Source organism: Poecilia mexicana, unplaced genomic scaffold, assembly GCF_051168715.1.
Source record: "Poecilia mexicana isolate PSO_F unplaced genomic scaffold, ASM5116871v1 scaffold_9, whole genome shotgun sequence".
Lineage (NCBI taxonomy): Eukaryota > Metazoa > Chordata > Actinopteri > Cyprinodontiformes > Poeciliidae > Poecilia > Poecilia mexicana.
Window position 1 is genome coordinate 20,594,677 of NW_028263378.1, and position 14,679 is coordinate 20,609,355.

Here is a 14,679-nt window from a genome sequence, read left to right on the forward strand (position 1 = left end):
AAGAAATGAATTCACACAAGAGTTATTTGCAATTTCTGCCACACTATCTATCATGGGCCCCAAGTTATGGAACGACTTGCCTTTGCACGTTAGAGAGGCCCCTTCACTGTCCACTTTTAAAGCTCGTCTTAAAACCCATCTATTTTACTTGGCTTTCAACTCCAGCGGGATCTAGTTTTAAATTGTATGTTGGTTGGTTTGTTTTTAAACTGTAAGAGTTTTTATTTTTTATGTTTATTTATTTTTTAATTGTTATGTTGTGTTTTAATGTACAGCACTTTGTATCAGCTGTGGTTGTTTTAAAGTGCTTTATAAATAAAGTTGGTATGGTATGGTATGGTATGGTATGGTACACTCTATTCCACATTTCTATCTGAACTTGCATCATGGGAGTGCACTCTGCAGTAACCCTCCAAACATGTAAAAATCTAAACAGGAACGCCAGCATCTGCATTATCCATATATGAAAATTAAACAACCGTGGAGAGGACTCACAGGAAACTATAATTCAAACTGACAGGGACGAATAAAAGCAAACTTTTTTTCTTTATTTTTGTCAGGAAGAGCATGTGAGAAGAACATTTTGAGGGTATCTTTTCAACAATACGTCTAAGGAACATGAAGTTAAGAATTTTAAATGGAAAAATGACAAACAGTTTTGAGATCAAGTTTCAGTTTCATGCCAAATTAATTTCTCATTAAAGTGTAAATTTCAATAAAGTGTGAAAATGTTGGTTTATGTCTTAATGTTAAATGTGATATCACGGCTCTAATTTATCTTGTAGTTTTCTATGACTTTGTACCACATGGGACTAAGGATTAGCCTCGACCAAATTAACAGGTAATTATTTTGACCATATCATCATTTCTCTGCATATTCTCCAAGTCCCAGCTGATTATTGGATTTAAGCATATGAGGTAATGTGTATTTATATAATAAAGGAGGGTGTGGTCTAAGGACATCAACACTCTATTCTTGGATGTGTATAATTTTTTTTAAATGTTTTGTTGGCTCTAGTGGCCTTTATTTGAAAGTAGTTTGACAGGAAGGAGGGTTATGAGAGAGAGGGAAGACATGTGGCAAATGTTGCCAGGCTGGGAATCGAACCCATGACCACTGGCATGAGGACAAGCCCTCAATAAATGGGCTGTGCTTCACCCCTGCACCCCAAATGTGTCTAATTTTTAACCAAGTTCTTTTGCTCAAGCAAAATGACCTGAAAGAAAAATATCACTGACTCTGGAAAGTTATAATTTATATAGCCTTCCAAAGGGATGCAGCAGCACTCTTGGTATTTCCAATCTCATAGAACCAATGAACATTTTGTTGCAAGTAGACGGAGCTGGTCAAAAGTTGCAAACAGAACTGAGAAGACACACACACACACACAAAAAAAGACAAATTTACTGTGTTGAAATTGTTCCTTCTTCCCATTCAGTCTGATTTAACCAGGTATGGATTTTCTTGCCAAAATGACATCATTTCCTAAGTTGTTCCCAGCTACGCACCGTTTTAATCGTCACTCATTTATCCACACAGCACCATCTACATCAACAGTGGGAATGATAACGTTTCCTAATCCCCATTATGGCGAACACAGAGCCAATTCCCCGTGCCTTCAGGTAAGGACGAAAACAGAAAAGTAGCAGAGAACCAACGGAGATTACCGCTGAGGCAGCAGGACCAACACAAAGACAGAACCAGATCTGACATCCCACCGTCTGCTACGCCCGGCTCAGCGAACAAACACATTTAAACATGGACATGCTGGCGGGGACGCATATACTGTGCGGCATGCAGGGAACAGGGGGAACATGCATAATGGACCCATCTGGTCCCATAAAGTCAAACACCTGTTCTGCATCAACAACACAGACAACATCATTGGCACTTGTGCCCCCTTCGCCACCTCCTTGCTGCATTCAGGACACACAGCAAAACACGACCATTCGAGACACTAAACTATTTAGAAGAACTGCCAGATTATATTGGCAGTCGTTTTATGTCCTTAGTGAGATTGCCCAGACCAAAAACAATACCTCAGATCAATGCGGGAACGGACTTTGCACACCTCTCCCACCACTCACCCATACAAGCACCTTTAAACATTTCATTGTATCGATTCCTTTCACTGCACATTCCTCTTTATGAAAGAGAGGCCCTGATTCCATCTGCTCTCAGGGTAGAGTCGGTTGGCGATATGATGTACAGAGTAAGGGATAAAGAGCCCCTTTGTGTGCAGGAAAATGAAAAATGAGAGCCGCAAAAACAGGAGAGAAGAAAAGGTGAAGAACAGGGGGCTGAAATAGATCTGCCCTTTATTTTTCTGCCTAAATGCATGAATAATCCGAAGGTCAATGACTTGTCCTTGGAGAGGTTACACGTTTACCTAAGAACATACAAACTGGTGTCGATTAAAACTGATTTCCTCCTGTACAAAAAAAACTGAGAACGAAAAATTTGACAAAGGCGTTGACAGCAATTGTCCAGCACTGTGCTGGAGACCCTACAGAGGAATCTGGTTCTATGTGTGAGCCTTTTGTTTATGCTTAACAGAGAAGTCTTGTGGTGACAGGAAGAAGATACCTTTGGCATGAGACAGTGAAGTTCTTGTTTACACGGTCTTATGCTACCGGTAAACAGAAATAACCAATGAAAAAGCCCAATTCAAGTATTGGTAGCGTTTTCTGTGTGTCTTTGGAGAGGAGAAAGACAATCTGGATCAGAAAAGTAGGTTGGTACTGAAACACATGACAAAAGGACCCATTTCCATGCTTCATCAGGGGGCCTGAGCATGAACGTAATGAAATGGCAGGTATAATATGGCTCTTAGGGAGGCAGGGTCTTTGGGATGAAAGATTCAGTTCTTAGAGGCAGATGAACAGTATCAGAACTAATGCAATACATGCCAAAGGCTTGCAAAGAAATCTTTGAATGTATAATTTAAATAGAAGTTATTTCAGGGTAGAAGAGCAGATTCCAAAAGCTAAATCATTCTAAAAAAAAAAAAAAAAGTTGCTAAGGCTTATATTCAGCTGCCTTTGCATAGAGACAATTGAATAAAACCCGGTGCAATTACCTTCAAAAGTGACATCACATTAAAACACACTCCCATGTTAAAAAACAGTGGTGGCAACATCATACTGTGGCGATTCCACAGGAGACAGGAGACGTCTCTCATCGGGTCAGTGGTGGTTTTCCTCCTCGAACAGTCTCATGGATGCCATTTTTTATCCAGTCTCCTTCTTGTTAAAGAATCAAAAACTTATTAACCTTTCCAAGTGCATTTTATGTTTACCCTGGTAATTGTTGTCTGATGGTAACATTTTTGTTGATGATCTGGAAACTTTTACTGCGACAAAAAAAAAAAAAAAGCAAAAATAAATAAGCATATAAAACTGCAAGGGTCCCAAAATGTTTTTTTCACAGCACTGTCCAATGGAGGGTGTAGATTAAAACACCTTTATGTGTTAGAATGGCCCAGTCAAAGTCCAGACACTATTCCAGTTGCGAGTCTGTGGAAAGATTTGAAAATGAAGCATGGACCTACTTAGCTGTAACTACAGCAAAAAGTGATTTTGTGTGAAGTTTCCAGTAAACTTGGAATGTTCTGGCCGACTCAGATTTAAAAGATTAATCCAGTCAAGATTAATTTTTTAATCATTGTGGAAGTTCCCACATCTGTGGGAGTGGGACTGTGTGCAGGGATTAAGCCTTCTCGATCCATTTCTGTCTGCTAAACGAGTCACTGGCAGTGATGGCTTCGAACAAGATAGTGCATGCTGGGCGAACAAAGCCCATCTGTGTCAGGCAATACGCAATGGACCCTGCTCAATGAGACACGGCTGCTTAGTCACAATGTCAGGTGGTTCTGGGAATCACAGACTAACAAACTTCAGCTACCGTGAATGACTAACTAAGCTAAACACCAGCCTTCATTCATAACTCTTCACGGTAAGAGAGAGGGCAGGCTCGGAGACGTACATGAAGAAGCAGACGTGTGCGAACTAAATAGCAACACTGGGTGTGACTCACTTCCTGTGTCTGCTATTTATGTTCACGCCTTGTTCAGAGAGAAGCGCTGTCGTTAAAATGAACGTGGATGTGTGGCTGGGTGGGGTTTACTTGTAACATAAGCAGCTGACCCTCAGCTGTTAAACGGCGTCCTGACACTGGTTGTCCCGCAGAGACACAAACCACATTCCACCACACACACACACACACACACACACACACACACACACACACACACACACACACACACACACACTGAAGACGTTTCCATTTACAGCAGCAGGGACCTGGGAGTGATATTAGAGTTGGCTGAGTGATATTAGAATAGACCAGCCACATTTAAAAAAAAAAAAAACACACAAAAAACGGATGTATTTTTGTTACATTTAAAGTGTTTACCGTCTTTTCCAGTTGAGCGTTAAATGGCTTGTCTGGCTTGTTCGGTCAATAGGGATCAGATAAGATAAGGCTGAGAGGAAAGTAGTGTCCTTGAGTCTGTGCTGCAGACTAGTCAAGGGTCAGAGGACATCCTGTATCTGTGTTTCATGTGTGTCGCTTGGAAAAGGAAATGAACCTTTGGAGCTTTTGAGCTTCAACATCATCTGCTGCACAGGATGACTATCAGCTGTTTCTATTTTTAGGTCGCTGTGAAAATACACACATTTTAACCCTGAAAGAGGCAAAGACTTTGGAGTTAATACGTCGAAAATAAAATTTAAAAGAAGAAACTTTCCAAAACCAATAACATTAGTAAAAGTTGGTCTGCTTTGCTTCCTCAAGAACCAGAATCAAACATGAAGAGGCAGCATTCAGCTTCACAAATCTGGAACAAACTTTCAGAAAACTGCAAAACAGCCGAAACACTGAGTTCCTTTAAATCAAGACCAAAAACTCAACTCTTTAGAATTGCCTTTGAACCATAATAAAGGAAACATTGACCAACATATTAGATGTGAATGATTTTGGTGATGGCACTCATAAAAATATAATGTCTGATTAATTCTTGACTGTATGGTGTTGTCTTTATAAGTTTTTGTTTTTATTATGTAACGCACCTTGATTGACTGACACTCACATTAAATCCAAACAAAAAGCATTAAATTTTGTAGTTGCATTGTCTCAAAATTGTCACAAAAAACAGAAAAAGTTTAGGGGTTGTGAATAGTTTATGAAAAGCATTGTAAACACTAAGAGACTTCAGTGCTGGGAGGGTAAAAAAAAAGAGGTAAATTAAATATAATATTGAAACAAAGTTCTGCTTTCTGCATTACTCTACTCGCCAAGCAAACAGTCCAGTCATTACCTGGAGAGAAGTAACAAGAACTTACTTAGCTTTTGCTTTTCGCTTGAAGAAACTGATTAAACCATTTTTCATTCTGAAGCTGTCTAGGAACAATGCTTTACCCTGATGTACACACAAAGTCTTGGTAATAAGAATAGTTAAACATTTGCTAGCTAAAATATCCGTCGGCATACCAGGAGAGCCTCCAAGCAGAAACCTCCAGCGGGCCCGGCTTTGTTTGAGAATAAGGGTCCGAGGAGGGGTAAATATTCCCTAGCATCTCCTCAGTAGCCCCGCAGTGTTCAACACGGCAGAGAGCCCTCGGGGGCGCGCACAGACAGACAAATCTATGCAGGCCAATCTTGGCACTGCAGTTGTTCAAGAAATCAATAAAGCAGAGTGCATCCACTCCTCAGGACCCTTGGGCCTCTGAACCTTGTTTTTTTTGTTGTTTGTTTTGTTTTTTCTTAGCATTTTATGCTTTAGTCTGTTGTTTGGTTTTGGGCTACACTGCAGTAACAGAGCACTACTTTCTTGGTTCACAGATTTGCTTAGACTCTGAAGCCTAGGAATCGTTCACTATTTCCCTGTAAGCAAATAAGTAGTGAGTTTAAGACTTGATGCGGTGACATCTGTGTGACCTCTCTTTATTTTGCACGCAGGGAGACAGACACATGCTTACGTAAGCCAGTTTAGTAAATCGGTGCTTCACGAGCCACAATAAACACCAGCAGAAGCCACACTGAGAGGCTGCTTAGCATGAAACTGCTTAAGGCTCCAAACCATAAACCATACTTAACAGTAATTGCCCAAATTGTGAATATTGGTGTCAACATGATACCAAATTATAAGTTTGAAGTAGAAAATATTCTTAGAGAATTTAGCCACGGGGATTAACAGTTTAACTGATGAATCTTACATTGGTTTTTCATGAGTTGGCAATAAATCTGTCCAGGCTTTACCTCGTACATCACCAGTTATTGCTGGAGCCCCTTACTGCAATCCTGAACAGGATTAAATGTGGTACAGAACAGACGGGAGCATCAAAAAATAGAAACAGCAATCCCTCCCAGGTCGCAATGACAACACCTTTCGGTGTGGAAGTAGTTGATGTGAGAGAGAGGAAGACTCAAAATTAGCTATTTTCAGTGTAAAATGAAGGCGCGTAGGTGTAAGAAGCCATTTACAGAGATTGTTCATTTTCATTATGTTGAGACGTCTCTGTGATTCATTCAGGCATTGTGGGAGTGAGGACGATAACAGATAACAGTAAGGCTGGAAGAAGTACAGGAAAGTTGCTCTGCTTTATTCTTTCAGGTTGTTTGTCTTGGAACAATGGTGGATTTCCTTTATTACTAAGAAATGTGTTGATAATTTTAAAGGTAGTTCTTATCTTTTATCTACACCTTCTCTTTTTTTTCCTAAGGAAGTTTTAATTTCTATTTCATATTTTCAACAAACTTTAAAAAAAAAAAGTTATTTCTGCTATTTTAGTTTAAACTCATTCAGATTTTCATTTACACACAGACATTTACAGAGACATATGGGGTGGAGAAGGGCACTTCACCAAATCCAGTCTCGACGTAGCCCAGAGTTGTTACAGCTTTCAGCCAACACACATGCCAGATTCCCAAGCTTCACCATTCCCTCTGAAAGGCTTAGAGTGTGGGTGGGTGGATGGATGGATGAACGGGTGCGTCATCACGTGGATCTAACCACTTCCTCACCCTATATAGCCACAGTTAGCCACAGTGGTGTGTGGACTGGCGTAGCGAATCCTTAAATTAAATGCAACATGCCGACAAAGCATGAAAACTGAGGGCATTCCTCCCTAATAATAATAATAATAATAATAATAATAATAATAATAATAATGGTGAATTTCCAAGGTCCTAATACATGTCTGGTCATCTTCAGCTGAAAGAGCAGAACTAGGGAGGATGGAGGGTCTAGAGACCAGCAAAAACATTTCTCAGATGCAAAAAGCATCTGAGAGAAAGGATGCAAAAAGCAGATGTCTTGTGTTTGGAATGAGAGGAGCAGTAAAAGGGGCAACATGAAGGCCATGGAATGGGTTTAACAGCAAATTCTGCTTAGTCCCTCATTCCTTCAGTCTTTGACCACTTGACCCGTTAAGTTGGTGTTGTGTACCCCAGCTTGACTGATTCAGTTCAGGAGCTTAGATTATTTTTGAAGAAGAGCAGCAGAAAAGCCACCTTTTGTATAATCTGGGCATGTACAGTGCCAGCTCAACATTTACTGGGCAGTCCTGGCAGAGATGTATAGAGTCTTTGAATAAATTTATCTTATATTACACTAGCGTGATCTTACACAGAAAAATTTACCATTGTCAAGAAGTAATCACCGTTTAAGAAAATAAGCTGTCACAATTTTTGCGGAATACTTCCATTTCAAATAAAATATTTTTTAATGTTTTATATATATATATATATATATATATATATATATATATATATATAGTGTTGACCTACTGGCAAAGTGTTGACAGCACAGGTGGCAGTCCATGCGCCAAAAGGGATTTTATTAATGTCAATGTTTTGTAAAAATGAATTTTTAATCCTTAATGTTTCAGGGAATGAAAGGGGTTTACACATCTTTTCCATGCATGGCATTTAATGTGGCAGGAAATGTAAATAAATGCATAGACAACTTGTTGTTGCAGTGACATCAGGATATTTTAAATGTTATTTAGACCTTTATCACTGTTTGCTGCAAAGCAAACAGATTCATTCCTAATGTCTTGTATTTTAGGAGATTCACAATCATGGCCTTCTTTGGCCTTACGTAGACACAGACACATCATCTTCTTTAACACATATCGTTAAGTAAATGAACATTAAACATTTATTCACTGACTTAAACACTCAAATGTGATTTTCCCTGGCTTAGTGGGAGAAAAAGGTGCTTTCATAGTAGTTCATTGAGATGCCATGCACTGGCTCCAGGCTGGCATTCAGAAAGAGACCGGACACACAGAGCAAAGAGGAAACTCCCAGCCTCTGAAAGAGAATCATTAGCATTGGCAACAAAGTCTGGAGCACAAATTAATCTTATATGAGAGCCAGCACAGAACACTTTACAGAGTTAAGGAAACATGATTGTTGTAAGAGGACGGGAAGCATTCAGCCTCATGAATAACTAATAGAGAGATGATTTTGTAGAAAGTCAAATACAGTGTGACTATAAACACAGCGAGATCTAAAGGTTATTTACATCTCGATGTGCAGCCAGTTCTTCTCCGAGTGTAATAAATTTTGACATTGCCCTAAATAACCCATGCACTGCTGTTTTATTTCTCATAGATAAATGATAAGCTCTTAGAAAACAACGAGCCGACATCAACTAAAAATAAACAAGCTGAAATTTTTATTCCCTGATCACTCAGATTTAAACACATTCACATGACTTTACCCTCTGACAATGTCACACTTTACTTCATGGATGGACTTGTTTCACAGAACTGAGCTCAAAACAAACAGGTCAGACTATTCTGACAGCAGATCAATAGATCATGAAGTGTGCCTGACCTCCCAGAGGTTAACTGCGTTTTCCTGTGACGTGAATCCTAACCAACATAACCTGAAGGTGTACATGTCTGCTAGCACAGACTAAACCTTCATGAAACAACAACAAAAAAAGACGCATCTAAAGAGAGAGAATGAATCGATACTCTGTTGCACCTTCAACATTCCTCGAGTCTCCTCTTACAGCCGAGTCTATTCTCTCTTTGGTCCCCCTATTCTTCCACACGTAACCCAGTGCTGGAAAAAGCTTCCCCCAAGACTTACAAAAGCTCCTCAAACAAGAGACAATAGTAGCTGCAGCCTAAAGAGGCAATCTCAGAATTACAATCATGAGATTGTAAGAGAACGTAAAAGGAAGGGGTTCCCGAGAGAAAGGGGGGCCATCCACCCCAATGGGATTTAAATTGGACTGTGAGTAAAAATAATTAGGGGTTAGACTGGAAGTCACTTCTGGCTCACTATCAAACGGCAACTAACGTGAAGCAGATGCCGACATGGTAGTTTTGCAGAAAGGAATAAGGAAATCATGGTGTAAAAGTAGCACTTTTCATCCAAGGACAGCCATATGAAAGGTATAAATAGGGTGTATGATGTTTCTAAATCTACAGAGACACTTGCTTTTGGCCAAATTGGTCCACTCTTTGAAGCAATAACAGCTTTAAGTCTTCTGGGAGGGCTGTTCACAGTGGTTAGGAGTGTGTTTGTGGGAATATAGCCATTTTGAAGAGGGCATTTGTAAGTAAGTACTGATGTTAGAAAGGCTGGGCAGTCAAAATCCTTCACACCTAGCTTGTACCTAAATACAATTCTAATGACTTCTTTGTATAATGGTGTACAGTCCAGTACAAAAGTGGGAAGAGGCCATCAACAAACTGTTCCCAGATAGTCTGGAGAGGGAACATGTGTAAAATGTCTTCGTACGCCGCGGTATTAAGTGTGTTCCTGTCCAGAAGAGACCAGGCTCACCCTCAGGAACTTAGCCACACACCATAATCCCCTTTTACTAAAACATTGAGACAGAGAAACATGATTTGCTTCTCCAGAGAACAGCTTAACATACTTGACACCACTATATCCAAAGCTTTGTATTGTACTTTGTGATGAAAGACTTAGGTGCAACTGCTTAGCCAATCCATGATTAAAAACTCTCTACTTACTTGTTCCTGAGCAAATCTGGAGGCCAAACATGGTCTGGAGGTATTCACTCTTCAACTTCTGTGATTTTACATGATCAGCCACTTTGTGATTGAATTGCTGCATTAACCAATGGCTTCCACTTTCCTGTGATACCAGCAACAGTTGACTATAAAATATTTATTTCATTTGTGAAAGGATTTCACAAAAGATCTTTTTACACAGGAACCACCCTAACACTGTCTGATGATTTAATAACCCAGATTCTGATAAAGTCCCATTTTGTCACAAATATATGGAGAAGCAATCTTGATGCCAAGATTTTTTTTATTACTCCTGTGGCCACAGAAGTACAGTACCTACAGCTTCTAGGAAAATTGGTATATTTCACAAGATTTTAGAAAATTGTACCCTACTGCAGTATCTCCAAAAGTATGTCCAACTGTGATATTTGGATTCATGGTTCCTTTTGTATGTTTTTTTTTTTTGTATGAAGCAATGGTCTCACACAAGAGCTTAAACAACTTACAGCCTGTGCAATTTCACTATTCCTTAGGACTGTGGGACCAAGATTTCCAAAAGACTTGCACATTTACTTTTGTCTAAAACTTGTACTTTGGACCACTGAGCAATAGTCCAGTTCATTTGTGATTCAGGAGTGCATTGGACCAAGGAATGCAATAGTTGCAGCCCATATTCTGGATATATCTGTGAATGCTCCAGACCTCGCAGCCTGTGAGTTTCCCCCCGAAACTCTTGAACGAACATCGCTTCACATTTCTCTCGGGGCTGTAGTTATCCCAATTGCATGTCCATCTTTGTAATCAAAGCTTTTCCTTCCACTCAACTTTCCTTTATTATGCTTCTTGAAAAAATACATTTTGTGATCAACTCCTGAAGGAGATGCTGTGCTACTACCAAATCTGAGACCATAACATGAACATAGCATAACACTCATTTTAATTTTTATTGGGCATATGCAATACTCTTCCCACAAAGTAATTTTGGATTTTTAGTCACTATTGGCCAGCTTTATAAAGATTTACAAAAGTTAAAAGCTTGAAATATAGCACCAAGAATATTTGAACAAGCAATGAGATAACTGCTTTAAATTAAAAAAAAACAAAACAAAAAAAAAACAATTGGAGAATGAAACAGCACAGCCTTAATGAGAAGTGTTGAAAAAACAGACCGAAACACTGATGAACTCTGAGACCTACATCTGCACTCTGTTTATTAAGTTACTTTAAAGAACCAGAGCGATCAGACAAAGCTGTAAACGGAGTCACCGTCTGATGTGTGTGAGAGAAAAAAAAATCTGTTTAAAAAAGTTGTACCTGTGATGATGTGTGCAGGAAATCGCTCTTTCTGAACTTCCCTCGCCGTATCTCCATCTCCAGAGCAGAGCCCCGGGCAACGGTGGCTCTGGTCGTTTGATTTCGGCAAAACATCGTCTCTTTACTCTTTCCTGACAACTTCTTTCAAACAGACTAGTCTCGTCCAGGTTGAGCTTCACGGAGCGCAAAAACGGGGGGGGAGCGATTCATAAAAAAAATAAATAAATAAATAAATCAAATAAAATCTTCCAAACAGATCAAGGTGTTGGATTAGGAAACTATCCCACCGGCGAAAAAGTCCCAGGCGAAATAGGAGCGGAATAAATCCAGTGTTATAACCCTCTGCTGTAGTTTCTTGAGACGCGGGAGCCCCAATCTGAACCAAGACAAATCCAGCCGCTGAACGAGGAAGAGCTGGTTCTTATTTCCCCTAACACTGCCCTGCATGTGAGTCCAGCATATTGACACGGTAACACCCCATGTGGTGCGCAGCTGAGACCTAACTTTGCGCTGTCCCGCATCCGGAGACCTCTGCTGGTGTTCAATGGCAGCAATTTACAGCCGCAATTTGCCCTTTTGTAGGAGTATTAATGCAACTCGCTCAGCAGGAAGAGTTGTAAACTCCATACGGTGGCTTAAGTAGGTTTACACACTGATATTATGGATCAAATATCTACCCGCAGCGCCTTGCATAAGCATTGACACTTTTGAAGTTGTCACATGTTGACATTTACTGTGTATGAGACTGATATAAAGTACCTAAAGTGGGTATATGCATCCTTAAAAACATTATAATTAAACACATAAAAAGAGTGGAGAATATTTGTATTCAGTTCTATTTACTCTAATATCCCTGAATAAAACACATTACTTACCTTCAGAAGTCACATAATGTGTAAACAGAGTCCACCTGTACGCTATTAAATGTCAATATAAATACAGCTGCTAGTTTGCTATTGTTGCACATGGCAAGAAGAAAGCCATCAGAATTCCCTTTTGCAGTTTGCCACTTGCTTTGTCGGGAACACAGCAAACAAGTCGAAGAAGCTCTGTCCCAAGGAGGATGAACTGGAATTTTTTGACCATCAACCAAAAGGCTCTGCGTTGCAAAACAAACGACAAATACTGCTGCAGAGTTAGCTCAAGTCAAGGCCAATGTACATGTGTTAGAATTTCCAAGCATGAATTTAAATGAGGATGTGTTGTATGACTTTGAAATTTCTGTACTGTACATACAACTAATTGAACTTTGTCTGTTTTGTAAAGAACATGTTAATCTTTAGATGGGCAATGTTGAAGGTGGCATACTCCAAAACTCCCTGTAGCTGTGATGCAGTGAAAGGCGGTGTTACAAAGTACTGACCAGAGCTAGTACATATACATGGCACACTTTTCAAACTTTTGCATGTGAAATAATTTCTAAACTATGTATGTATATGTAGCCAAGTGGTGAGGCTTTGTTTCCACAGTGGCCACCAGAGGGGGCTGTGTGTGCCAACTAGTTAGAGAATGGGGTGAAAACCGTTAGACCGTAGAAGTAGCTTTGTCCTGCTTGCTACGGGGTGCCTAACGGTTTTCACCCCATTCTCTAACTAGTTGGCATCCGGAGACCTCTGCTGGTGTACAATGGCAGCAATTTACAGCCAATTTACAGGGCACGTTAGCACCCCGTAGCAAGCAGGACAAAGCTACTTCTACGGTCTAACGGTTTTCACCCCGTTCTCTAACTAGTTGGCACACACAGCCCCCTCTGGTGGCCACTGTGGAAACAAAGCCTCACCACTTGGCTACATATGTATTGCATACATAGACACAGTGGGTGTTTTTTCCAGGTACTCTGGCTTCTCCCACAATCCACAAACGTGACTTGCAAAACAAAGCAAAGCTAATTGGTTTCTTTTAATTGCTATGTGTGTGATTGTTTGTCTCGTGTGTCTCTATGTTGCACTGCGATGGACTGGCAACCTGGTCATGGCGTACCTCACCTCTCGCCTATTGACTGACCTACTGACTCATTGGGCAAGATGAGACAAACACAAATATATGATAATGGCCTATCACATAAAATTTCTCCTCGAAGACATAAAAGATGTAGCTGCAACAAACTCTGAAAAAAAAAAAAAGGGGTATGAACTATAGGTCCAAAATCCAAAAGACTGTTTGGAAAAATACAGAAAAACCTTAGGTATGATATTGTAAACATTATTTTCCATTAGTCCAGACATTAGCGTAGCATTTTGGAGATCCATATTGTTCATGCTTTATCCTACGTTATGTAGTCCTTTATATGCAACGATTGATTCTTGGCGAATAATCAACTTGGCTTTTAAAGTACAATTAGGTTTGCTGTCAGTGTATTTAAAAAAAAGCATTGTCCTTAATGGTCATGCATTTGTCCACAGCACACAGATAATATGCACTTGAGTGAAGACATCAACAATTCATTGAGGCGTTGGAGTGACACGTTGCTTTCGAGACCACGTCTTTAGCAATATGGGGGTTGTTCATTCCTGCAAGACAATACCAAATGACACTCCACTTAGTAAACTACCCTGCCTGCCATCCAGCTTTGTCATTAGGAATGTTTACTGTTGTGAAGCAAAGAATGTGACCAAGAAGGCTCTGGTAAAAAGCTATGTCAAGCTAAAAAGGGCAATGGTTCTGTTTTCCAAAGTTCTCAAATGCTAAACACACAGACGAGAAGATTTTATAACTGGTTGATTCTGCACCATTGCAAAAAAAAAAAAAAAAAAAAGTGGCTTTACAAAATTTTTTTGTACCCTGCAACGTTTCTACATTTTGACATTTTGTAGCCAATAGTTGCAAAGTATTTTATTGAGTTTTTTGGTTGTAGACAAACACATAATTTTTGAGGAATATGTCATATTTTTCACATCTGAGTTTGTAAATTAGTTGAAAACCAGTTTTCTATTTACTTCTACTACATAATTATACACTACTTTGTGCTATATTACCTAAAATAATAAAAAAAGAAATGAAAGTTGGTTGTAACAAAATGTGAAACTATTCAAAGGGTATGAATACTTTTGCAAGGCAGTGTATGTGCCGGATATATAGACGTGCATAAATGTGCGAGGCTGAAGGAGCCCAATCCATCTTTAGCCTTTCCTATAGTGTAATTAATATTTATTTGCTCCTTCTTAGCCTCTGAGAATTCCAATTTCCTTTGTACCAATAATGCATCCTGTTTAAGGGGTTGTAAACCTGGCGGCATAGGCTTTACTCTGATGGTACAACATTTTTATTTATGAGCATCTGCAGTGGAGCATGGACATCCAGTAGTAATGTGAATCATAACTAGTGGAGGCGCTGGAACATTTCTGAACCTGCTGTGACTGGAATTTT

General features: G+C 39.6%; 1 protein-coding gene across 1 annotated transcript in view; it reads right to left on the reverse strand.

The window, feature by feature from the left end:
* The window catches only part of rtkna (rhotekin a), a 65,347-nt gene extending 53,881 nt beyond the window's left edge, over positions 1-11,466 (reverse strand). Inside the window, exon 1 of the mRNA XM_014988696.2 lies at positions 11,314-11,466. Coding sequence (XP_014844182.2) covers positions 11,314-11,427 — 114 coding nt within the window. The 5' untranslated portion in view covers positions 11,428-11,466. The remainder of the gene's footprint in view (positions 1-11,313) is intronic.
* Between the last annotated feature and the right edge of the window lie 3,213 nt (positions 11,467-14,679).